This window comes from Sinohyriopsis cumingii, chromosome 2, assembly GCF_028554795.1.
Source record: "Sinohyriopsis cumingii isolate HCF-2022 chromosome 2, ASM2855479v2, whole genome shotgun sequence".
Lineage (NCBI taxonomy): Eukaryota > Metazoa > Mollusca > Bivalvia > Unionida > Unionidae > Sinohyriopsis > Sinohyriopsis cumingii.
Window position 1 is genome coordinate 150795703 of NC_142962.1, and position 27525 is coordinate 150823227.

Sequence of the window (27525 nt, forward strand, 5' to 3'; positions counted from 1 at the left end):
AAAGCTAGATCGAAAAATGGTTTTTTGAATTTGTTTATTTGTATAAGTAAAGAGATCATCACTAAAGACATCTGCAGATAGAAGTTCCTGTGTCACAGTACTTTTGGATAGACTATTTGCAATAAATTGGAAAATGAAAATTGGAGCAACTAAGAAATACCCATCACAGGTATATATTAATATCTAAGCGAATCTGACAATGATGTATTCCTGCTTCAAATTACAGTATGACCCATTTCAACCTTGGAAGTCGGTGACCTCCAAGTTTTTAAAATCAATGGAAGCCTTGCTTCATAAATGTCATGGATGAATGGACAGACAAGGGTAACACTGACCTACCTCTGTCATGGTTGGCATAAAAAGGTGTTGAATGGCATCAAATAAATAAAAAAAACAGAAAAATTGAGGTTATACTAAGACAAATTTATTCAAAATGATTTTACATAAAAGTCTGTTTATAAAAGGTAGATATTTATACAGAATTTAGGATTATATACACATGTAGGAATGTACAATCTGAAATCAACAGATCTAATATGACTGGTTAAGACTCCAAATCAAACTTAACCAAATATAAAACACGTTTCAAAATACCAAGACAAATTAGTAAATGCCTTGTTCTTGGGTCAATATGCTGCATTACCTACTAAGGTCCCATTTTCACAATAAAGAATATTTAATTACACAACTGAAATAAAATACAGATTCTATCATCATGTAGTTTAAATATCTTCCACAAAATACATTTGCTTCTTTAAAATCTTTGATTTGGCAAACTGTTGCAGTATTCTGTCAAATCCTAAATGGAATGTAGTTTGGTTTATCAGTGCACAAAATACACGAGTTGCATATATGAGTTTTGTTACATATTTATTTTTAAAATAAATGAATCAATTTGTCTGAGGGAGTACCAACTATACAATACATGAATATTTACAACTGGAGTAAAACAAATTAAAAATAAAATATCTGGGAAGCTGAACATATGATGTAACAAAAATAGATTCTTAGAAACATTTTAATAATTTTTAATTGTATCAATGTTTCTGTTGTTATTTTGCAAATTAAAAATGGCAAGTTATCTAATCAAAATCATTTATCATATAGGAAATGAACACTAATTATTATTACTGAATTTCAATTTTTTTAAAAATTATCCATCTTCACTGAAGCCAGAAAGTTACTAAACTTTTTTAATTGATAGGATGTCTACAAAAAAATGTACTTTTAGTTGTACCTTATTAAGATGTTTGCATTATTTTCATATATTGTAAGAAATAAAGGTAATCAAAATTCTTGTGAGTAAAAATTTGTTAGTTTAGAGCTGTCTATATGGCCATAAGAAAATACATTTTATGAAATACATGAACACAAAAATATATTTACATATTAATATGTAGAAATTCAAATGCTGAGAGAATTGTTAAGAAAAATATATGATAAATTTATTATGAAGCTTTTTTCTAAACCGTCCCTAAATTTGATTTGGAAAAAATAAATCATGGAATATTTGAATAAGTGGGAAAAAATATCATGATGGAATATTTGAATGAACAAAAAAAATTCTTCTCTCAAAATGATATTTTGGTTTGGAAAACATTTCAAGTATTTAGATTCTTTCCAAACATAACATGTAATGAAGCTTTAAACTGCTGCTTCAAGCATCCACACCAGGTCAGTCTTCTGGGATTTTTGTTGGCATGAACCAAGTAAAGTTGAAATATTACATCGATCCTATACCATCACTGAATTCAAACAAAAACTGAGAAATACAGTCAACATTTCCTCTATTTTGCTGATTATATAATTTGCCTTCATTTCCAAATATTGTTGGCAAACATGGACATAGTAACATGCATGGTAGAATAGCTGAATATAAAAAACTGATGATAAACACTACTCAGTTAATATGACATTGACCAACTATGATAATTAAAGAGCTAATCATGGAAATGATGTATATTGCTGTGTGGAAAGGTCATGCAACTGAACTCTGATGCAGGATGAGTGGAGTTCTAACCAAAGGGAGATAACTCAAAATCTGATCTGGAAGCTCTCTATAGTTCTGACTCATTTGATTCTTGCAATTGGATCTTGGTGGTAATTTGAACTGTAGATACAGGAGGTACCACAGGTGGGACAACTGGTGCTGGAGGGCCACGGATCCTAAAACAGAAGAAAAGATAAACTAGATATATGTCTATGAACAGTAATGAAACACAAGGCCCAAATGGGCACAACATCCCTTGCCTCTGTGACCAGTTGGCCAAAGAATCAGTTTAATTTTGTGTGAATTATGTTGAACAACTGATATTTGTATAGATCAGTAAGAGTATTTGATGGCTGGTCAAGGGGCAGTAATTCAGTTAATGAAGCAATGAACTCACGACACAAGTGCTGTAGATTTGAGTCATCTGCCTCAGTGTGCCCTTGACATTTAGTTCCCATTTCAATGGCACTTAATAGCCAGCATTATGTTGGCGAGAACAAAAACCATCCAACAAACAATGCTGATGGTAAATTGACTAAATGTGAATGATCTTCAAGCTATGACACTTTCTGACAAATATGTTCAAATTGTACAAACATACATTTTAGAAGAATTTTCTCTTTTTTATTAACATCACTCATATTTGACTGCATATTAACATCATTTGTGCTAACTTGTAAACCCTTCATCCCTGGATGCTTTCAATCAAATTTGCTGAAATTCTGTTTCATTTGTTATTTTTAAAGTATTGAAAGGATTTTGTTGCTTTTAATTGCAATGACTTTATTTGATGGCAAATGAACATCATTTGTACAAATTTGAAAGCTCTTATTGCCTGAATGTTTTCTGTCAAATTTTGCTGTAGTTATGTTTCATTAACAGTCATCATACTGAATGGTCTAAATTTCAAAGGTCTTTATGCCAGAATGCTTTTTGTCCATTTTGGTTAAATTCTGTTTTGTCATTTTTGACAAAATTTGTTTTTAAAAGATTGTATTTTTAGTAATGGCAAGCACATCTTATTGGGGATCAGCATTATTTGCACAAAACTGCTTTCTGTTAAACTGCTGAGCAGTCATCATTTGAGGGATTTCTATTTTTAGTAATGGCAGCCATATTTGATGGTGGATCAGCATCGTTTGTAAATACTTGTGAATTTTAAGGCTTTGATTTTGTATGTCCTTTGTATACCCTGTTGTGGATACCTAAAGGTACTAGACACTATATAGCCTGTTAAAATCTAATATATACATACATGTTTAGGTAAATTGATGAGAAGTGAATCTGTTTCTAATGACATGCTTTCACTCAAATGGATAAACAATACATTCAGGGTATAACTGTAGCAATTCAAATAATACTCCTGTGTCACTGGTTTGATACAAATGCAGGCTATCCCAGGTTGACTGACAAACGTCTGTGTTACTGGTGTGATACAAATGCAGGCCAGCCCAGGTTGCCTGACCAATGTCTCTGTTATTGGTCAGATACAAATGCAGCCAGCCCAGGTTGACTGACCAATGTCTGTGTTACTGGTTTGATACAAATGCAGGCCAGCCCAGGTTGACTAACCAACGTCTGTGTTACTGGTTTGATGTTGTTGTTGTTGTTGTTTTGGGGCTTAACGCCATTTTTCAGCACACGATAGGCTATACATGGCGGCCAGTATTAATGGTGGAGGAAGAACCCGGGAAAACCCCGGAAAGAACCACCGACCCATGAGAAGCTACTGGCAAGCTTTCTCACATACCCACATTGGCTGAATCCTAGACTCGAACCGCCGCAGACAGAGGTGAGATGGCAGTGATCCGTAACGGAGAGCGCTTTAGACCACTCGGCCACTCGGGGCCCCGTTACTGGTTTGATACAAATGCAGGCCAGCCCAGGTTGCCTGACCAACGTCTGTGCTACTGGTTTGATACAACTGCAGGCAAGCCGAGGCTGACTGACCAAAGTGTCTTGGGAACTGCATCTACCTCCCATTTCCTTGGCATGATACAAGCAGCATGGTGTTTAAAAAATGCATTTAAAACAAAACAACCAAAGTCTACTATAAATAAAAAATAGTATTTACCCATACACAACAAGAGTACTATTTAAATAGTATTTACCCATACACAACAAGAGTACTATTTAAATAGTATTTACCCATACACAACAAGAGTACTATTTAAATAGCATTTACCCATACACAACAAGAGTACTATTTAAATAGTATTTACCCATACACAACAAGAGTACTATTTAAATAGTATTTACCCATACACAACAAGAGTACTATTTAAATAGTATTTACCCATAAACAACAAGAGTACTATTTAAATAGTATTTACCCATACACAACAAGAGTAGCTGCAAACAACACTGCCATAACAGATCAGGGTCTCTGATGTTCTCTTGAAATCTTTAAGTAGAACAGAAGGGTTCTTTATATGACTGCCCATGGCAGATCCCTGTGTGTGTGTGACAAAAACTTATATTTCTGCAGATACTACTAGTTATATATTTAATACACATACCTAGCAAGTTCTTCTTCTGCTAGCATTTTTTCCTTCCTTCTTCGTCTCTCCTCCTCCTGCCTGCGTCTTCTTGCCTCCCACTGTGCCCTTTCTTCTGGATCTTCTGGTGGCCTGCGGTTCCCTTCCTGTCTGCGTCTTCTCTCTTGTTCCCACAATGCACGTTTTTCTGGATCTTCTGGTGGCCTGCGGTTCTCTTCCTGTCTGCGTCTTCTCTCTTCCTCCCACAATGCACGTTTTTCTGGATCTTCTGGTGGCCGACGGCGATCCTGTCTGCGTCTTCTCTCTTCCTCCCATCTTGCACGCTCTTCTGGATCATCTGGTGGTCTGCGCTGTTCCTGTCTACGTCTTCGCTCTTCCTCCCATCTTGCTCGTTCTTCTGGATCTTCTGGTGGGCGACGATGTTCACCCTCTCTCCTCCTACGATCATCATCTGGTCTCCTTTCATCATAGTCAGGCCTCCTGCGTTTATTATCATCCTCAGGCCGTCTCCTATCGTCATCGGGACGCCGTTTCTCATCACTTGCATATCCATTACGGTCATTTTTGTATGCACGGTTCTGATATCCATTGTTTGCCTGAAATGATACAGCCAACTAATGTCATTGTTTCAACAGAATAGCAATACATTCATTTTTGTTGGTGACAGAGATAACTTACTGTTTAACTACTTTTATGATCTGTGCACTAGTTTAGTCAACTATACAAGAGAGTGATTCAAAAGGACTTGTGATCTAGCGGCCAAAAAGAATTTCCAAGAAATCAGTTAGTTAAGAAAATTTCTTCATTATTATTACGGACATTAACATCATAATCAATTTCATGACCCTTGCAAATTAGAAATAAACATTCAACAAAACTTAATGCAAAGCATAAAATATTGGCCTTAATGACCTACTTTTCCAATGAGAAGCTGTGATCATCAAGAGGCATTCCCTCACCACTCTCCAAGTTTTATAATTCTAGAAAGGGTAATTATATGCACATAGCATGCTACATTTCTTTGTGGTTATGAGCTAAATGCAACAACCTTAGCCAGTAAAATCTGAAATGTAAATCACAATGACCTTCTGTTTGTAGAACTGTTGTTTGTGTGTTAACCATGTTTCTTCTTCAGTGACCTTGACCTCAAGATTGTAAAATTAGTCCTTACCCTAAGCGTGAGCCATCCAAGAGTTTGGTGGAGGTATGCGATGAATATTATTGTTTTATTCATTCAGTAGCAATGCCCTTGACCTCTGATCTTTTGACTTTGAACCCAATAGCATTCTTCCCTCCCCAAATGCAAGTCACCCACAAAGTTTGGTAACAGCAGTTGATGGAGAAATTAAGCTGTTACGCAGAAACCATTCATCTTACTTCAGAGAATGACTATGACCTTTGACCTTTTGAGTCAAAAATTAATTAGTATCTTCCTAACCCTAAGGGCAAACTATCTACAAAGCTTGTTAAATGTAGATGGTGGAAAACTCAAGTTATCACTGACCTTGATCTTTTACATGTTGACCCCAAAATCAAGAGGTTTCTTCCTTACCCCAGTTTCATATTTTGCATAGGGTTAGAAGTTTAAAGAAAAAAGAATTTAGCCAGGTCTCCTCGCTGGATATACTGGCTCTTTATGAAAAACTTGTTACAACTTAGGTATTGTTCAAAGAATCTATAATTCCCTTTATTTTGGTGTATTAATGATGGGTGTAATATGGATCATTGAGTATACAGATTGGCCTTACTTTAGATATGCACCTCTAAAAAAACTACTAGTTCCTCTTGGTTATTTTCACTTCCTGGATTTCAAAGGTAAATTCAACAACAAAAATACCTGATAACTTTTTCGATATTTTACATATTTGGTAATTCATTCATTGAACTTTCAGAAGCTGTTATTGTCAAGTCTGAAAAAATTCATTTTCCCTATTTTAGTTAACTCAGAGCTGCCAACCCTCAAGACACGCAATAAGTGAAAAGAGGGATAGAAATTACTGAAGTCTGAACACAATAAGTGAAAAATGATACCATGACACTAGTTCCATCAACTTTGATGGGCAGTACTGCATTATATGAAAATCCCGAAATAAAACTAAAACATATTATTTACACTGATTACAAGCACAAATTTATCTGAAGCCAAATTTACTGATATACACAAACACATAAAATGAAGCTGTGATAGACCTGAACTTCCTCAACTGGGTTATGGTAAATTTGTTTACTGATATACACAAACACATAAAATGAAGTTGTGATAGACTTGGAACTTCCTCAATTGGGTTATGGTAAATTTGTTTACTGATATACACAAACACATAATATGAAGCTGTGATAGACTTGGAACTTCCTCAATTGGGTTATGGTAAATTTGTTTACTGATATACACAAACACATAAAATGAAGCTGTGATAGACTTGAACTTCCTCAATCAGGCCATGATAAATTTGTTTTAAAACAGTTCAGGCTTCATGCCTGCTGGTTAATGTTGGTGACTAAAATTATTGCAAATTTTCAGCACCTAAGGAGGCACTAAAGTTTGTCTTATTTTTCCTTACAAAAGGAAATACTCTTTCACTGTCACAGATCTCCAACTGAGAAAGGCAGGTTATGTTCAACAAATAAAATCACAAACAAGGCTTCAGCATTGGTAGCTTGCAGGACTTGAGTAGGTACCTGGTACTCCAGAGCTAAAATCTGCTGGGTGTTTTTCATCTTTCCAATATCTATGTGCTTTTTCACATCATTCTGCCACATGTCCACAGGGACTTGCTTATCATTGCTTAATCGGTCATACATATACTATATGATAATATTATTAGCAACGATATGAGCCTCTCTGCACATTCTCAATTCTTAACTTCATGGTATAATACTATACGAAAAGCATAAAGTACATCGATCTTTGATGACTGAATGCAAGGCATACTCCAATCTATATTTCACTTTTTGTGGAATACCTATCTTTTTCCATGGAGGTGAAAACATTTTAATCGTTGTGTAGCTTAATTATTAAATGGTATTAATCAATAAGATCAAACATTCAACAATTGGTGGTGTCGGTGGATGCACAGAAAAATATGAACTCAAGCGAATTTCTTTACGTGCTAATCTTTCAATATCTGAAAAATTCCTACACTGAAAAAAGCTGTCTTAATTTGGTGTTTGTTTTTTAAAAAATTACAGTTGCTACAAGTATGTACATTAAAAAAAATATATCAGTTGGGCCCCGGTTTTCTTCATGAGTATTTGTAAAACTTCTGTTCTAAATATAGATTATACACTTTACAATGCTTGCTACAGGGCAAATTGTAACATGAGAATATAGTTTTACTAACATCGCGACTAGCAATACAGGATCATTATGCAGGGCTTGGATTTAACACAAATTTCTTTGTAGCCAGAAGGACTAGTATATTGAGAAATTTACTAGTCCTGCCAAATCTTTATTAGTCCTGTTCATAAAACAATGTCACATAGCTTTCATGTAAGTCTACCAATTCAATTTTAAAGTTCGAACAACCCACACAAAACTCGATGTTTTCCGTGCATTTGTTTTTGCGAATTGCATACACCATTTACACCACATAACGTTCCTTTCCTCATCATAATTCAGCCATTCCCTGTCTTCTGTCCATTTCTTCTGAAACTTTCCATTACGCTTTTCCCTATCATAAGAATTATTCCTCATCATTCTCATTCAACTTCTGCTTTTTTTCCGGTGGCTGAACACCTTCTATCAAATGCCACATTTTGCCTGTCTTATAAGGAGGGAATTATGCCTTGTTTTGAAATACGAGATGTTATAGTATAGCTGACGTGAATTATTTAATGCAAGAAAAGGAATGACAGTGTCCTTTATATAAGAAAGTCAGAACAAGAAACATGTTTCAAAAACACGTGTCTTTGCCCCCTCCCACAATTAAATGGCCACTCCCTAACAAAGACTCAACTTCAGCGGATGTTCTGCATGATCAAAGCAGTGGCTATTGTAAACACTGTTATAAAATATTAGCATCAGAAGAAAAGGTGTGTTCCCATCAAACGAAGCCATCTGACACTCTGCGTGTTGTATTTAACAGCTCCAATTACGGTATCATAAGTCGTAAGTTTGGTAATTGTTCCTAATTAATCGAACCTCAATGTATTGTTGAAATTATTAATAAGGCGGAAAATTTTCAAATCTTAAATGCCCATGCTCAGAGATTTTAATTCCCAACAAATGTACGGCATTCTGCTTGGATATCTCCACATGTATTCAATTATTTGTTCATTCTTGTAAGGGAAAAATACAAAAAAACTATTCTTATCATCATAGAAAAAGTAGCTGTATGGAAAGGATGCGTCAATAACGTAATCGTAATAAATCGATTTCAATGGAAATGTAAAATATGTAGTTTCCTGTTATAGAGTGTTGGAGCGTTTGGGTAGCAAGCCAAAAAAAAGAACCTAAAACAAACAAAAAAAACGTGCAAACTAATTTCTTTGAATAGTTTTTGCCATGTTCTTTTGTGTGGTATACCGCTTTGCAGTTTGTTACTGTGGTCGAGTGAATAAAGTGTGATACCACGTCATTTTTTTCATTTAATTCGTTATCAGATTAATTAGGATCAATTACCAAACTTCCTTTGTTAATGACAGGACCATAATTTGCACTGTTAAGTGAAATGCACAAAATCGGATGGATTCTTGTTATAGAAACGCACCTTTCCGAGGCAGAAATTGACTTCATCTCTTCAAGCTAATATTTTAGGACTGTGTTTACAATGGCCACTGCTTTGATTCCAGAGAACGTCTGCTAAGTCAAGTCTTTATTTTATTAGGGACTGGTGTAAACAAACACTGACTATTGATAACCAAAACTTACTAGCCCACTGGGCTATTAACATTATGAAAGTTACTAGTCTGACAGGAAATCTGCTAGCTTCAGGCTAGCAGACTACCGCTAATTTCGAGCCCTGTTATGGGTATTGAGTGTTCACTGCTGCTATTATGACTTGCACTTAATGGGATAACATTTATTTTATTCATAATTTAAGCCAATTGAGAATTTGGGAATTTGTGATTTTTTGGCATGCGGCGTGAATCAGTGAATCGCTATCTTGAGTAGTAAAATTCACGCCAAAATCGTGAGGGTTGGCAGGTCTGATAACTGCTAGTTTACTTTAGACTAATTCAGGCTGAGTTTTTTTTAGCACAAGGGAACAGCCATTTTAGCTAGCTTTGTGTTTAGATCATGTACAATTTCCACAAGTGCAATATCCATAAAAATTTCAGCCACAGTACATGGATGTAGGATAGAGGTATACCAACATTCTCTCCATTGTACATGTTGCAAAAATAAACAACTTCACCTTACACCCATCACTTTCTTGGAAGTGCATAACATCTGTAGAGTGCCCCCATAAAGAACACATAGGTATTATTATTTTATGATTTAACACATTAACCTCTGGTGATGAGTTTACATGGCAGGAGGTAGTAGCCTACTACCGAACTCTGTAGCATCAAAGTCATGTATGATACACTAAAGTGGGTGGTATTATAGAAAGGTAGACAGATGTAGCTCTACAATGATACCAAATAATCTGGAATTTCTAGTTGCACTACAAAATAGAGAGGGAAAAACCTCAATTTTTGGATTTTGCGTCCGGATTTTAGACATTTTGGTCTCAGATCTAAGGCAGACCGGTATGAACTGCAAACAGACAGATGAACCTTTGCAAAAAGTAGGATAAAATGGGCATTTGAAATAAAGAGTGGTCTCGATGTGAAAAAATGGGTCCCTTAACCCTTTACCTCATACAAGCGTCTTTGAACGCCTCTACTCCATTCGCATGGAAGCGCCTTTTGACGCCTCTACAAGATTCGCATAGAAGCGCCTTTTGACGCCTGCTGTAAACATCAGCCATTTTGAGCTAGTTTTCGAAGCGCCACCTTCGGGGAAAACCCCCCTATTACATACTACATTCATTTCTGCGAATGACAATTACGTCAGATCACGTGGTCGCTATTCATGCACTGGTCGATATCTGCTATTTAAAGTAACTGGGTCGTAATCTCCAGTCTCCAAAATGGCAACCGCGGATTTCATTCAGTACGTACGAAGTTTTCACGAGTAGAATAACAACCACGAAAGATTAAATAAATTAGGTAAAGTCTCTGATATTGATGAAGGCAGCAATTAGTTTTTATAAATTATCAAATTCAGATGACTTAGTGATATAGACGCACACGAAAACCTTGTAAATTTCGAGTATGGGAAATGGCAGCTACGGTCGGTCACGCGGCCTCACTGACATGACGGTGAACGAGTTCTCTCTCGATTTTAAAGCACATACAATATTCTTCCGTGAAAAATAAGTACACAGCTATAACAATCGGACTTTACTCTTAAATTTGTCCACATATAATATATGTGTACCAAAAATGTAAAATGGTTAAAATTGATGTTAAACGTAACACCACTACATTGCTTAACAATTCACAGGCAGGATTTCATTCAGTACTTACGAAGTTTTCACGAGTAGAATCACAACCACGAAAGATTCAATAACTTTCTTAAAGGCTCTGATATTTATGTAAGCAGCAATTAGTTTTTATTGATTATCAAATTCAGATGACTTAGTGATGTAGACGCAGACGAAAAACGTGTAAATTTCGAGTATGGGAAATGGCAGCTACGGTCGGTCATGTGGCCTCACTGACATGACGGTGAACGAGTTCTCTCTCGATTTTAAAGCACATAAAATATTCTTCTGTGAAAAATAATTACACAGCTATAACAATCGGACTTTAGTCTTCAATTTTTCCACACATAATAGATGTCTACCTAAAACGTAAAATGGTTAAAACTGCTGTTAAACGTAACACCACTACATTGCTTAACAATTCACAGGCATGCCTATGCGGATGCAGTCTGCTAGGTAACAGGTGTTCTATTTATAGCGTGCTGCACTTTGTCACTATGCTCTATGAGGTAAAGGGTTAAGCAACAAACAACAATCCAACTTTTATCCTTCTGCTCATGCACGAGCCAAATAGCCAATGAAATACAATGTTTCTAACACAACTAGGCAGCATGTTATTGGAAGATCATCTGGAAGTTAGTGTTTTAGGATGTATTCAGAAATAGCTTTCAAAATGTGTTTCCTACTCAAATTTCAGACTAAAACTACAAAAATCTCCAGGGGTTAATGTGTTAAGTTTGTATGTATGGCTGAAACAGTTAAGCCGCCATCTGAAAAATTCTCCTGTATTTCCTCCCAATGAAAAAAGTATTTATTAGTGTCCCAATGCCTGCCCATGGGAGAAACACAAGTGTCTGGGATCCTTTATTGCAATCTTCATCATTTTCCTAGGCAGCCCATGTGAAAATGGTTCAGCTTCAGTCATGGCAAATGTACACCATCCATTTTCCACAAGCATACAGCAGGGTTGGGAACACAATGGCTCTATAGACCTTTAGTTTTGTTTGTAGACTGGTTACTCTGTGCTCCCAAACAACTGCGTGTAATCTGCCAAAGGTCACACTTGCTTTAGCGATCATGGCACTGGTTTCATCACTGACATGGATTTCCTATGACAATGTGCTGCTGATACAGGTGAACTTGTCCACTGCCTTGGAGGCTTGGCAATTTATTGAGAGGGTAGGCTCATCACTGTCTTCTTGATACTGACTGTGAGACTGAGAAATGGTCCATATCATGCTGCATGTTAGACTAGGATACTGTGAGACTGAGAAATGGTCCATATCATGCTGCATGTTAGACTCAGATACTGTGAGACTGAGAAATGGTCCATATCATGCTGCATGTTAGACTCAGATACTGTGAGACTGAGAAATGGTCCATATCATGCTGCATGTTAGACTCAGATACTGTGAGACTGAGAAATGGTCCATATCATGCAGCATGTTAGTGAGACTGAAAAATGGTCCATACCATGGTGCATGTTAGACTAGGATACCGTGAGACTGAGAAATGGTCCATATCATGCTGCATGTTAGACTCAGATACTGTGAAACTGAGAAATGGTCCATATCATGCTGCATGTTAGACTCAGATACTGTGAGACTGAAAAATGGTCCATACCATGCTGCCTGTTAGACTAGGATACTGTGAGACTGAAAAATGGTCCATATCATGCTGCATGTTAGACTCAGATACTGTGAGACTGAGAAATGGTCCATATCATGCTGCATGTTAGACTCAGATACTGTGAGACTGAGAAATGGTCCATACCATGCTGCATGTTAGACTCAGATATAGCATTCAGGAACAGTCCTCAGCAAATAGGAGATCATGAACTCATCAAAGATCTGACTGGTATAAGCTTACATACCAAATCTGATCAGAAATATTGTCTCTCAAGGGTTCACAGCCTCAGCCAGTCAGATGCAAGATTACCTCATCAACATGTGCAGATGTTGCACATGACAGAACTTATTTAAGATTCCATGCCAAATCTAACCAAAACAATGGCATGAAGGTCTTGTATAAGCCTTGCAAATCAAATGTAGTATCTGCTTCCATGACAAATCTAATCAAAACAATGGCATGAAGGTATTTTACAAGCCTGGCAAATCCGATGTGATATCATTTCACTGATCTGAGTGGATGTTGCTCATAACTAAACTAATCTGACACACAATCTTATACACCAACTGTCAATATGACCACCATTCCAGATTTTCCAAATGGTTCCAATGATGACCATGCTGGAGATCAGATCAGCAGCATTTTCACTGAGGACCAGCCAGACATCATACAAAGTGTTTTCATGAAATCCCCATTTCAACATGACAGAGAAGCCACAAAAAGATTTTAAATAAGGCCATCACGGTGGCCATTTTGGATGTCCAAACAACATCATGTTCATTTAGGGCCAATTTGACCTTCGAATGAATGTGTATGTAAAGTTTCAGTGCTATACTCCAAGTACGTGAGGAAGAGTACTGATAACAAACTTAGGCCAACAACTGGACAACAGAGGCTGATGTTCCATTTATTACTCATGAAATAGATGGATTATTTACTACGAAAGATCACAACTGATCTGTATATGTCTTAAAAAGGGGTATGTGCACTCTGTGCTTGTAGCTATGGCAGAATCTTCATAAATGAATTGGGATTATGTTCATAATATGCATACAGTCTTACTTTTCTTACAAGCTTACAAAAGCGAATATGGAGGACCTGAACACTTAAGCTGCTAATCCAGAGAGGAATTTAAAGAAAGGTGGAACACTGCATACAAGGAAGAATCTCTCAATGAATAAGCTTATATCTACTGTTTGATACCGGATATATTAATTGGAAAATGTAGACAATTACATTGTATCTATCTTCAAATAAGAGTTAATAAAAAATGCTGCAGTCTTAAAAACTTTCACACTTACATTTCTGTATGGATGTTTCACATTGTGGGGATTTGTTCCTGATTTCAGGTCGGACCTGCAATAAAAGACAAGTTATGAATATGTGAAGCAACTTTCATCAATCTATTTAAAAGATGGTACATGTAGTTGCTGATAAACTTGTCTAACTTGCTACTACACAAATCTGGACCACTAACTCACTTCCATTTTCGTATCAATCCACAATATGTAGACAGAAGCAGGTGAAAGTTTGAGTTCAGCATGACACCTGACTAATAATAATATGCATAAACAATTTTATCAATAGAGAATGTATCAGAATTTACATCAGCCAAAACAGCAGTGTACTGTAACATCTCATGGATATATATTAGATACAAACTGATTGCAAGAACAGCTAGTTTAAAAATAACATGCTGACAAATCATTGCAGAAAATACATAATTTATTGACTTGATGAATCTGATGTCCAATAAAAACATATTATTCAATTTATCACATATTAAAACTTCACAGTTCAATAATGTTTTAAGTACATTGTTGATGTGTGTTGTATCATAATGTTGTAAGCAGTGTTGATGGGTGTTGTATCATAATGTTGTAAGCACTGTTGATGTGTGTTGTATCATAATGTTGTAAGCACTGTTGATGTGTGTTGTATCATAATGTTGTAAGCACTGTTGATGGGTATTGTATCATAATGTTGTAAGCACTATTGATGGGTGTTGCATCATAATGTTGTAAGCAGTGTTGATGGGTGTTGTATCATAATGTTGTAAGCACTGTTGATGGGTATTGTATCATAATGTTGTAAGCACTGTTGATGGGTGTTGCATCATAATGTTGTAAGCAGTGTTGATGGGTGTTGTGTCATAATGTTGTAGGTGCTGTTGATTGATGCTGTATCATTATGCTGTAAGCAATGTTGACAGGTGCTGAATCATAATGCTGTAAGCAGTGTTGATGGGTGTTGTACCACAATGTCACATGCACAGTTTATACTATGACCTTGTAATACCAGTAAAATTTAATGTAATCAGTAAAACCTAACTTGAGTGACTAGTTTTGGAATAACACCTGTTATAAAAGACCACATTATTCCTATAAGGAAGAGGGATCATAGGTTCTATAATATCATGACCTCTAAGGAGAAATCACCTCTCTTGACAGACCACATTTTGATGGCCAAAGGAGTGGCCTTACAAGGCAGGTTCTGCTAATTTAAAACATTTCTTGCTGCTCCATCAAAACAATTTACTCAGTATTTTTAGTAAAAACTGCTACTTCCAAACTAAAAAATTGACAAACACAGCGTTTTGATTGGTCAAAATATTTCAAGTATGACTAGACATTAAACCAAGTTTTATAACAGAAGAGACTGGTGTTAAGTGTTTAACTTATTTAAGGATTAGACAAAACTTGTATTAAAAAGTCATATTCTGGCACTTATAAATCTATTTTTAAAGCCATTTAAAGAAGATAATGTATTTCTTTATTAGTTTTTATAATGTAAAAAATTTTTTCCAGAAAAAGGGCAAATCCAAACTTTCAGCTATGAAGTTGTCTTTCTAAACTTACTGTCAAACCTATCCCACACTCTAGGGATCATCCTGGGCTTTGCCAATGTTGCAATTGGTATTTATTTCCTTACTACCGATAAATTATACCATCTGGTGATTTGTTTTTGCAACAGCCTTTTTGGCTGTTTAATTTGTACATACAATCATGTATTTGGAGTGGAGAAATTCAAAGGGACCACAAAAGGAAGCCACAAACTTGGATACACAATGCACTGGAATCTATCTGTTACATAAACAAATACTTTGTTCGTATTGACAAACCCATATTTACGGTGCATTGTTACATCATAATTCGCTTATGCTAACATCTGGCCTGAGTACTGTATGCTGTGATACACTCAGTCATGCTACCGGACTATACCTACTGTTGACCGACGTCTGAAGATGCGAACAGAAACAGCTACAATTAACTGACTGACGACTAATCCTTGTTTTTTTTTTTTAAAATATACCAACAAAATAGTTTTGCTGAAACTTCAAAGAAAATGATTACCTTTGAAGTACCGATTGCTGTATATAAATACAAAGCAAATGGAAAAAAATCTCAATCAGAATTATATACTGTCAACAGTGCAACATTATAATGGATAAGTTAGACATTGCATGTTCATCATCTCATCCTAAGAGTAAGTTAATAAAATTAACAGTATTTGGATTTAGTGCAAATTCATCAGACAACAGTCATGGAACCTGATGTTATACCTGACAGTCCAACATCATCTACATGTAGTGATGGTAGTAATGCTTCAAGTGCAATACCACATCATGATGAACGGGTCAAAAGTTCCCAAAAATTTTTTGACGGCTGCAAACTTGGGCATCCATGGCTGAGATATGATACAAAGTTAAAGCAGATGTTCTGTAATATATGTATCAAGTCATCAATTCATTTATAACTGGCTGTGATATTTTGAAGGAGCGTGTCACCAAACATGAATCCAAGTGGGGTAAGTAATATAATATGTTAATATTGTTCACTGATCCTTTACTTTTGCTGTCAATCCTGTGTTACGACTGCAGGGACTTAAACTATGCAATAACAAAGGGCAAAACAATCAAGTTTTGCATAATTGAAAATAATTTTTTTCTCATAATACAGGAGTGAAAGAATTAAATTAACTTACAGCATCGTGAATGAATTCCTATTTCCTAAAAGTCCTATTAATTCCAATAGTTCCAAGAAATCTGAATACATTCCAATGAAAAATGCCCCTTCTGTGTTTAAGTTTCAAATGTACAGAAATAATTAATTATAAAAGAATTCAAATAGTTGGTGAATAGTTTACGGTACAGTTATTCTAGCATGTCATGCAAAAAAATATTTTTTTTCAAGCCTAGTCATGAGACAGAATCTGAGAACATGCAGATTGGGACCTACCATCTGTAATTTTTATGTGGCATATTTAAGCACCATTATCACTAAATATTCTCCAATTTTTGGATCCAATGCACGTGAAATTTTCCAAAAGGACATGCCATTTCTCCGTGTGGAATGTGCTATTTGCCCCAATTTCATATTCTATACAATAACTGAAAGTTAGACTTAAGCCTCTTCGACATACTTCAAAGAAACCACCTGTTCTACATTGAGTGAAGCACTAGCAATTGATTGACAAAAAAAATGCCCTTTTTTGTTATAACAAACAGTGCCTAAAATGGGTGTGAATTTATGTTAACAGTTCAAATGTTGTCTCATGCTACCATCCATGAGATAACCATTTCCCACATTTTATATTCCACCTTATTTTCTTATTGTTAACTAGTATATGCATATAACACTGTTGACTCAATAACAAATGTTTTCCGAATTGGTGAGGGTGGGGCACATATGCTCTGTGATGTTTCTTCACTCCTTTCAATTTAATGATAGTAATTAATGCTTATATATATATATATATATATATATATATATATATATATATATATATATATATATATATATGGTGCATTAATACCAGGTGTTGACTCATGTAAGTTTCATTGGTGGGAATGGAGATCCTAGTTTGCTTGTCGAGAAAAATTCTACAGCATTCAGTGATCATTCTTGGGATTTAGGAAGATTTCACTATAAGCAAAAGCATGTAAAGCACAGCAAAAATAGATTTCTGAACTCCTGGTTGACGGATATGTACTTTGTGAAGTTAGCCATAAAAGGGGGGGGGGGGCATTTAATAACTGAATGCATGAAATTGACGGACGCATTATACTTCACTTATCTTACATTGCAAAGTATGATCATGGGGTTTTAGTATTAAAATGTCATTAACTAAAGTTCCTTAAAAAACTATTATTTGGAAAATAATATACATAATATAGATGTCAGGAAAGTGGATATTTTACATTTGATAATGCATTTTTTTCAGGTGACAACAGTCATACCATTGCACTAAGAGTGATGCGGGATGCAAAGACCATTGGAAGTAGCGAAGATCACTGCTATTAGTAAAAGTAAAAATGCCATTATCGTTGCCATGAGTAACACTTTCTTTGCAGCTTACTACAATCGCATTGGATCATTATGTGACATTCTATAACATTTTAAAAGTGCAAAACAGCCATGTAATGATTTATTTTGTAATATTATAGCTGTACTGCTTGTCATCAATAAAGCAATAACCATCCCATCTTTTTCAATTTTCATTGCCTATTACATTAATAGACTTGGAAAAATATTCACTACTTGTTCTGGCGATATTTTTCGAAAATTGGCAACAAAATATTGAGGTTGGCGATTCTTTTGGTGACAACTTTATAAAAGCCAGGACCATCCCTGCACTGGTCACTTTTATATAGCAGTCACCTGGTCATAATGGTCATTATAATTCCCTGGCCGCCCCCCCCCCCAATAATTATGACATAAAGTACTGTAACTGACACTTCTGAGTTGCATCGACAGTGTGACTGCAGTACAGTAAGTACAATCGAGCTAAGAAATGCTTACACATCAATTCATATGCTATTCCTTCACCGAAACAATGCCATCATCATCAAACAAAAGTTTAATCTGCATGTGTACAGCAGTCACTGTTGATATGCTGCAGTGACTGCTTAAATCTGAGAGGAAATCTGTATCTTAATTTTGTTGATATCATGTAAATTAATCAATGACCAGAGATTCAAATTCATCTCACTGCATCAGGTTCAAAGGTCAATCAATGTTTGAAAAACTGGTCGCTAAAGGCAGGCAACATTTCTGTTAATGTGATATTAATTACAACCACATTTGGGATGAACCATTTAAATGTTTGTGGTGGGGATAGAAGAACTGGCAGAAATCCTCGCTTCGATTCATAGAAAAATAAAAATTATTATATCCGCCATAGTTCAACTATCACTCACTATAACGTGTTATTCTGTAATGCCATTTGGATCCAACTCCATACAACTATCGACTATGAATAAAATCATACCAATGTCGAAGACTGGGTTGACTACGGAATAAACCTAAAGGACAAGTAGATAATACATTCAACTCATCCTCCTGGTTTTTAAAAACAGCCATGTTAATTTCATGCCCTGCATTGCCAACATCATCTGGTATTTACCCCATGAAGCTGTTTGTAACAATGAATACTAACACTGCTGACTTTAGTACTGCATCAGAGGTCTCGCTAGGATTTTAAAACTAGGAGTCCAGGACTCCAATTTTGGTAAAAATTGGAGTCCCACCATCAAAAGTTGCAGTCCCTTCTTTCCTACAGAATCAACACAGACATGAGTTCATCTATTTTTAGATGGAGAGGTTTCCGTAATGTAATCACTACTATAATATAGCTTCATTACAACAGTCCATTGACAGGATCGCAAATTTATGGTTTATTTATTTATTTACGTACTTGTTTTAATTTTAGGCAAATAAATATTATCTTATTTGCTGGGTTTTTTTAATTGGTATTTTCGCAAATAACTGTCAAGTCAGAAAACAGCTTAGACCTTAAAGCGCATCTCGTGAATTCCACAACATAGCATTGTCCATACGTTTCTGACCTACATAATTTGCATTTTAAAGTTAAATCTTCAATAAAATAAGACTTAGACTTTGGTTTCAATGATTTGTATATTTTTTCTGAATATATTTGCCCGATGATTTAAGAAAACAGACAATCTAATAAACTGGTACATCCCAGACTTAGCGAAGTCCACCATTATTTCCCGTTAGGCTTACTGGTTCACTTACAGTTTCAAAATAATTTTATGTCAAAATAGTGTACAAGGCAGTTAATATATATCCCGATCAACGATTCTGATCTTAAATTACAAGTTTGTATGTTTTATCATCAAAGGATAGCATGCAGGAAATTTATTGTTGCTACCTTACTCGGAAAAGGGTTAATGGTCAATCAGCTATCAAAACATAATGCTTGTGAATGGGCAAGAGTTTGTTTGTCAATGTAATTGATATAAAAACTAGACCTAGCTACTGATGCCTTCATGAATACATTTCGCTACAACACTAGAACTAACCGGGATAAGGTGAGGGGCATTTTAAAAAAATATGGATTGGTCAGTCAATGTACCTCTTAAATAATCACAGGGTGAAGTTGTTTTTGCTTTCCTAACAGAAGAAGGCAAAGTTTAGATTTTTAGGCAACTTGTCACCCACTTACGAATGGCATTTTGTCTTAAGTCTTAACATGTCTTGATTCTGAGGTCACATGCACTGCTTATTCCGCTACATTTGGAAATGAACACAATAATGAAAGTTAAAGTTGTTTATTTGATGTACTTTTATAAATGACCACATGTACATCTCTGGGTCTTTCTGCCTATGAATTCAATCAATGTAAATGTCAGTACATTTTCCCACCCGGCTGCCAGTCAAAGCCATTGAACTTGCTGCCCAGCTATTGCATCATGTTTTTTTTATGTACTCTTATAAAATGGCAACATGTACGCACATCAAGGGGTCTTTCAGTCACTGAATTTTGTCATTGTAAATATCAGCACAGCTAACTGATCAACACATTTTCCCACAAAGCAGGTGGCTGAAGCAGTACTGGCAAGTCTTTGAATTTTGCCGCACACCTATTACATGCGTACGGAGGACTCCCGCCTCAGTGATTTTCTGCATCCCAGATAACAAATTGGCATCCAAATATGCGTAATTAAGCGTTTCTGAGATATTTACATATTTCAGGTTATCATAATTACTTACTTGTACTTTCCTTCATAATTTATAACACTCTTGTGGACCACCATTACTCCATAGTCACCCTTAGGTCGAAACTGCAAAAAAAAATATATATATACTTAAAAGCCATGAACATCAAATATAAACTAATGACTGCTGTATGAACATCTGTTATGAATGCAAACATTAATATTTTTTCTTGCTGTTTAGAAATTATCATAGTGACCAAGTTCTTTATAAGATTCTTTCATTACATGACAGCCAGTATATTTAGTGGACAGCCACTGACCCATAGGAAGCTACTGACAAGCTAGCATATCCACTTCTGTTGAGCCAAGGTTTGAACACATGCTGAGAGATAGAAAACAGTGAGTGATCTATAAAGGCAAGTGCCCCAGATGACTCTAATTTTGTTAATATATAAAATCCAGTGCATTAGTAGTTGTTGTAGGGTTTAATGCCATTTTTCAGCACACGATAGGCTATACATAGCGGCCAGTATTAATGGTGGAGGAAGAACCCGGGAAAGCCCCGGAAAGAACCACCGACCCACGAGAAGCTAATGGCAAGCTTTCTCACATACCCACATTAGCCGAATCCAAGACTTGAACCCATGCAGGTAGAGGTGACAGTGCATTAGTTATAAGTAAAATTCTTTACAATAATCCATAGGTTAACACTAACTTGGACACAACATGAGGTTATATCCACAAAGACAAATGTGTTGGTACAGGGTACAGGGCACAGGTCCCCCTAAAACCCATGTATATTTTGTATCAATTAAATTTTATTTTATCACTGACTTCATACTGCTTATAACTTTAACCCATCAAGTGAAACATAGAACATCTGAAACCGCTGTAACATAAAAGACCAGATACCACATTTTTAATTATTCTGTTATGTACCAATTTATTTTTAAATGCAGATATAAAATTTTCATTATCTTAAAGAGTTAACTTTGTATGGTGCTTGTCTGAAAAATACTGTACTACCAAATAATGATGATAGTAAATGTTCAATGTGACAACTGGTCTAGTCCCTATAGTAATACTTGGCAGACTCAATAAAGCAGTCAAGTAGGAAATGTAGTATATACAAATGACATAATTTTTTAAGTAGATAGAGTTTTACAATCAGAGAGGTTAATTTGACCTTTGTAATGGATCAAAATCATCAATTATAAATTCCTAGGGGAATCTCTGCCGCTTATCCCCGTCCTACATCTGACTAAATGACAGCACAATATTGTTACAAATTGGATAAAAATGATTACTGTTTTAAATGTTTTGTAAAATAAACTCAATGCCAAAAACTATCACACTTTCCATTCAAAGTGACATTTCAGGCTTTCATTAAATCCTGTGACGGGTAAGCTTTTGTCATTGAGATCCCTCAAAGGCTTAAGTTTTAGAGGAGTGAATAAGTTTGTGCATTCACGAGTGTCTGTTTCATTCCATTCAACTATCTTAGGATGTCTGTAAGCTACTATTTCCCGAAAAATGGGTTTTTCCTATTGTGTTCACCCATTCCCAGAAATAGACTCATCCGATAAGCTATCATACATCTAAATGAAGCCATTTATGTCACGTACCAAGAGGCACATCAGGTTTCAATCCACATCTCTAAGATAGTGTAGGTAATAATATTAGGAAGGTCAAGTAAAGACATGAGAGTCTGGCCTGGCCAAAACTGTTCAAAAGCTGGTACACACTTTGCACATATGCACCAAATAACAATGACATCCTGCTTTTTCCAAGGAAAGAACTTATTTACTGAATAAATTTTACATAAACTACAGCTTACAGATGGCCATATTATCATTTGAATTGGACAAAAAGCAGACATATCTACTGTACATTTTATTTCAGTGATTCAAATATATTTCTAGTATAGCTTTTGTAAAAACATTATTTTCAGGAAAAGTAATATCCTTTCTGAATTCCGTGACTTTTTGCAATTTCTTGGCAAAGTGGTCTTTTTAAACACAAAATCGTTACAGCTGAAAACAAAACAGATCTTTGCATGAAGCATGCGCTGTAGATTGCTATTTTGATAGCTTGTATTAACTGATACTGTTATAAAAACAAAACAATCAAAACCAATGGGCCGAAGTGGTGACAATGCTGTTTACAAGAGTCTTGTGTACTATATTAGTCTGCCTCCAGACCATTATGAACTGTACCCCACCCCGTCCTTTAAAGAATTTAACTGGAACAGATACAATCTAACTGAGGAGTATTTAATCCCAGCAAGCCTTACAAATTTTAACCAAACCTTGAAGACAATTTCAACCAACAATTCTGTGAGGCACATTGACATTACAGGCAGTGCGGATCATGATTGTGACAACAATTCTGTGAGGCACTTTGACATTACAGGCAGTGGGGATCATCATTGTGACTACATTCAGTGGAGGAAACTCTCCAAATAAATGCCTGCAAAATTTTCACACATCTCCCGAGCACGTGTAAAGTGTGAAATTTCACAAGAAACTAAAAACATGCACAACACTTTCAAAATCATCAAAACATGGAAGATTAACTATTATCATCATTTATTAACTTGAATACTCTTTCATTGTTTTGACAAGCTGCTTGTGAAGAACTTCTGATACCACTTTCAGCTTGTACGAAACATTTATGAATGGCCTGGGGCTCCTGCTTTCAATTAAGAAAAAAAAAAAACGTGTTTCCTATTGCACTGGTTTAATAATTAGGGTAGGCAGATTTCTTTTAAACATTATATATAATGATTAGTATAGATGATGTACCAAGCAATTCAAGTACTGGGCTAAACCAGCTCCATTAGATGCACATATCAATTTTGGGATTTTGCCAAAAAAATTGTTTTTTTTTTACCCTGGGGTGAAAAAGATACTAGGGTTGGCAACAAAAAAGTGGGATGGTTGGCTGACAGGAAATATTTTCTTTCGGCCTGAAACAGTCACTGACATTTTCAAAGATGAAAGTGACTGTAAAACTGCTGGAAGTTTCTGCGTAAAACTGATCTTCCCTGTCTGTGCTTTATTGTTATAGTATAGTTAAGGAACACTTTTTTGCCAGCTGATCCAGAACTGATTTTGTCTTTGCAGCTCATGCACCAGGCAAGTCCAGGTTCCTCCAATTAATAATTCCCCACTGTTATCTTTTACTTCCAGCCAGCTCTATCTGAACTGATTTTTTGTACTGACTGGTCAAAGTTAGTTATATCCGTACATTTCTCTCTTTCTAAAAGTTTCAATTCAGTAGAAGCCACAAAAAGATGCGAGTCTGTGAAACGTTACTCAAAACTGCATAATGAAGAACTGAAACAATGATCAATTCCTGCCTGCACAATTATCTTCTGATATACGGTGTCTTAGTGTTTTATAAACTTCTTTCCCACTCAACTACATCCAGGAATAAATATTCCAGTTAAAAAAAGAAAAACGTGGAAAAAGTTCCACCGGAAATTTTACCAAAAAATAAGAGGAAAATTGGTCTGCATTAAAAACTGGATTTCCGACAAAATCCGGAAAATGTCCATCTCTGTACACTGAAACAAACTGAGTGGATGATGGCTAACTGATTGGTGTGTGTGTGTGATTAGGATTTTTAATGTAGCTTTAACAATTTTTCAGTCATATCGCTACGATGTCTGCAGTGTGGCAGTTTATAGTGATGTCTAGCATTGGGGCATCATGCGCAGACATGTAGCATGATGTCCCACCCAGTCACATTAAACTGACACCAGGCCAACCAGTCCTAACATTAACCTCTTAATGCTGAGCGCCAAGCAAGGAAGATGTTAGTACCATTTTTGTAAGTCTTTGGTATGACTTGGACGGGGATCAAACCCATGACCTCCTGCTTCAGAGGCAGACACTCTAACCACTAGGCCACCGGAGCGGTCGCTAACTGATTGGTATTTTTTTTTTACTCAGATGATGAATATGTGGATGCTTTTCAAGTTATTAGACATTTTGAAAACTTGACCACTCGTTAACTTTGCCCAAATAAAACAAAATTGGATGTGTGCATAACATTACAAAAGTTTACTGCATTCCTGGAAAAGGACCTAACTAAATCCAACAAGACTAATATTTTTACATTAGAATTTATTATGGATGAAAGCTTCTGAACCAAAATGAAAAGCTTTCTTGACTTCCCAATAAGGTCACAATCAAGCAAAATGAGTAAAATTGCAATAGCCTTCGACTTTCATGATGTATTTTGTAAAATCTTTTCACCTTCTTAAATGATGTAAAATTCCCAAAATTTCATAGACTTACGAGGTAAAACTGCATTCTCTCATGCTGATACACTACTGACTGAACAATTATCCACTTCTACACAACAGCTTGTCTGACTGGGATTCATTATGATAATGGTTAAATGTTAAACAATTTGCTGGCATGCTAAATGCCTTCTAAATAGGAATTAAGTACAATTCTGTGTAAAACACTTCTGTTCCTGCTGCATTATTGTGAAATGTTTAACATATAATTAAAAAAAAGTGATAAAATTGTGCTTTCTGCTTAGCTGGCTTATTTATGATTCAAAGAATTTTTTTAAACTAGTTGTGTATCCTTTTATTATAGTTAAGTCTTAAAGCTGCAGTTATCTTGTATGGTGTATGCAGTATCGATCCACATTACAACCATGCATCTAGTAATACAACTATCAAAGATTCTGTTACAATATTATTTCCATTTGTATTCATTACTGATTGGGATTAGAAACAAGAAATGACTAGTATCTGACTATTTTAATTATGACTTTAAATATAGTTCTAGTTAGATAAATCAGACCCCCAAATCGGTGTTGATACCAATAGACAATTTGTGGGTATGATATCACCTTGTTCACTGAAATGTGCATTTTGCTGCATGCAACTTTTTCTTGAACTCTCTTGCATACAGTTTAGACCAGGGGTGGGCAAACTATGACCCGCGGGGCATATGCGGCTCGCCAAGGGCTTTCATGCGGCCTAGGAATAAGTCATCATTCGCACTGACTCTGTTTATGTTACTCTGTTTATTAAATAAATGTGCTTCTTTTGAAGTTTAAGAATATTAACAACATATTAACAACTGAAAATTAATTATGATGTTATTTAGAAAAACCTTTTGATTTTGCTATTTCAAATATTAATTATTTTACTTAATGAACTATGCGGCCCGCGACAAGGTGTAAATTTGTGTATGCGGCACTTGCACTGGAAAGTCGATATTTCCTAAGATGTCTGAAATTGTCAATTTCTCATGTGAGCACTTCAATGTAATGTCCATTATATTACATTCACCAATACTAAGGACACGTATAGGTAAACTAGCTTATGCTTGGTTAATACACTACCACAAGATCCCTTCTGTAGGCGTTGGCCCTCCGCTTGGCGAACAATATAAGCCAGGTGGCCAGGCCGGAACACAACAAAAACATTATGAAGAAGAATGGACCCAGAAACTGATCATTCCAATCCCACAGGTAAACATGGCGGTACCGAAGGCCCACAACAAGAATCCCAACAATTAAATTGAGGGCCCCAAACACAAACACCCATTTGGCAATGGTGCATGGAATATGTCCAGGCCCAAAATCAACACCATTTAGTTCATCCTGTATTCGTCCCTGGACGAATTCGTGATAGGCAACTACAGTGTCTTTATCCGACTCCTTCGGCTTCCTCGTCTTCGGCTTCATGATTTTACCGATTCATAATTTTAACTTCAAATATTAACAAAAATGGAGGTGCAATCAAAACTTTGTCAAAAATTGCTAGTCCATGATGCACCTGAGGCTGGTTTAAGGCCTGAAAGAAATACATTAGCTTCTGCTCGCAGGTTCGAGATAAAATATTTCTTAACCCGTCTATTATTTTACCTGAGTCATTTTGCGCATGCGCAGTGTTGTTTACCTGAAATTATATACCTTGAATGACTCAACTTTTACAAGGTGAATAGTTTTAATAACGGGAGGGGGGAGGGGGGTCTCTTGGCGCGCTTAGCATATCCTCAATTCTGAAAAAGACAGAAAGAGTAGGTAGTCGTGACCCATCTAAAAAAAAATTGTTTGATGGCATATGTTCTTCTTCTTTTTATTATTATTATTATTATTATTATTTAAGTGGGGTGCATTTTATGTAATCTGAGAGTGAAGCTGTAGATCCTGTGAACCACAGGAGTGTGCGAAACTAGGTTGTATCCATTTCCGGGTTGGGGTGGGGCAGTATGTAGCGGTATATATTCGGGGAAGAAGAACCAGGAAAAACCACAGACCCACGGAAGGCTACTGGAAAGCTTTACCACATACCCACTTTGGCCGAGCCTAATACTTGAATGAACATGACAAAGGTTAGATATTAGTTTTATGTAAAGGTAAGCGCCTTATACCATTCTTCCACCTGTGGTTCCCAACTTTGGTGGTCCTTTTGGGTCAAGGGAAATCCTATGTTAAAATTGTCCATATGTTTAATGTGGAGATGGTTTTATGGAGTCAAACTGATTATATGACAAAAAATTTTTTTTAGCGTCAAATTTGTTTTTAGGATCGAACACGCGGGCAGAGGTGAGATGTCAGTGTTATGTAATGGCGAGCGCCTTAGACCATTCTGCCACCAGGAACCCCCACAAATTAGGCAGTATTTGTGGTAATGGGGAAATCCTATGTTAAAATTGTCCATATGCTTAACACGGGGATGGTATTAAGGAGTCAAACTGTTCATAGGAACATACATTTTACAGAGTCAAAAGTGTTTTTAGGTTCAAAATGTTTATAGGGTAAAGAATTTTATAGGGCTAAACGGAAATAGAAATGTTAAGTTTTTGTATCTGCAATCGAACACATCACATATGCTATTAAGCAACTGCTTTTTTTTTATTACCGTCAGACACACCACATGTACTATCCAGCAACCACTTTGTGATCGCTATTCAGCACACACTCCACTATCCATGAGCGACT

General features: G+C 35.9%; 1 protein-coding gene across 2 annotated transcripts; it reads right to left on the bottom strand.

Annotated features, from left to right (window-relative positions):
- Positions 1–402: 402 nt before the first annotated feature.
- Positions 403–26370, bottom strand: LOC149806086 (uncharacterized). 2 transcript variants are annotated; one of them, XM_089950964.1, is made up of 6 exons: positions 25921–26370; positions 20606–20676; positions 13892–13946; positions 4765–5084; positions 4510–4692; positions 403–2166 (listed from the first exon to the last, which is right to left on the bottom strand). In XM_089950964.1, the coding sequence occupies exons 1-6, from the start codon at positions 26263–26265 to the stop codon at positions 2058–2060; spliced, it is 1083 nt and encodes a 360-aa protein (XP_089807090.1). In that variant the 5' UTR covers positions 26266–26370; the 3' UTR covers positions 403–2057. The 2 variants fall into 2 exon arrangements, with proteins under 2 accessions (XP_089807090.1, XP_089807089.1); XM_089950963.1 differs by having other exon boundaries at positions 4510–5084; positions 25921–26369.
- Positions 26371–27525: the final 1155 nt, after the last annotated feature.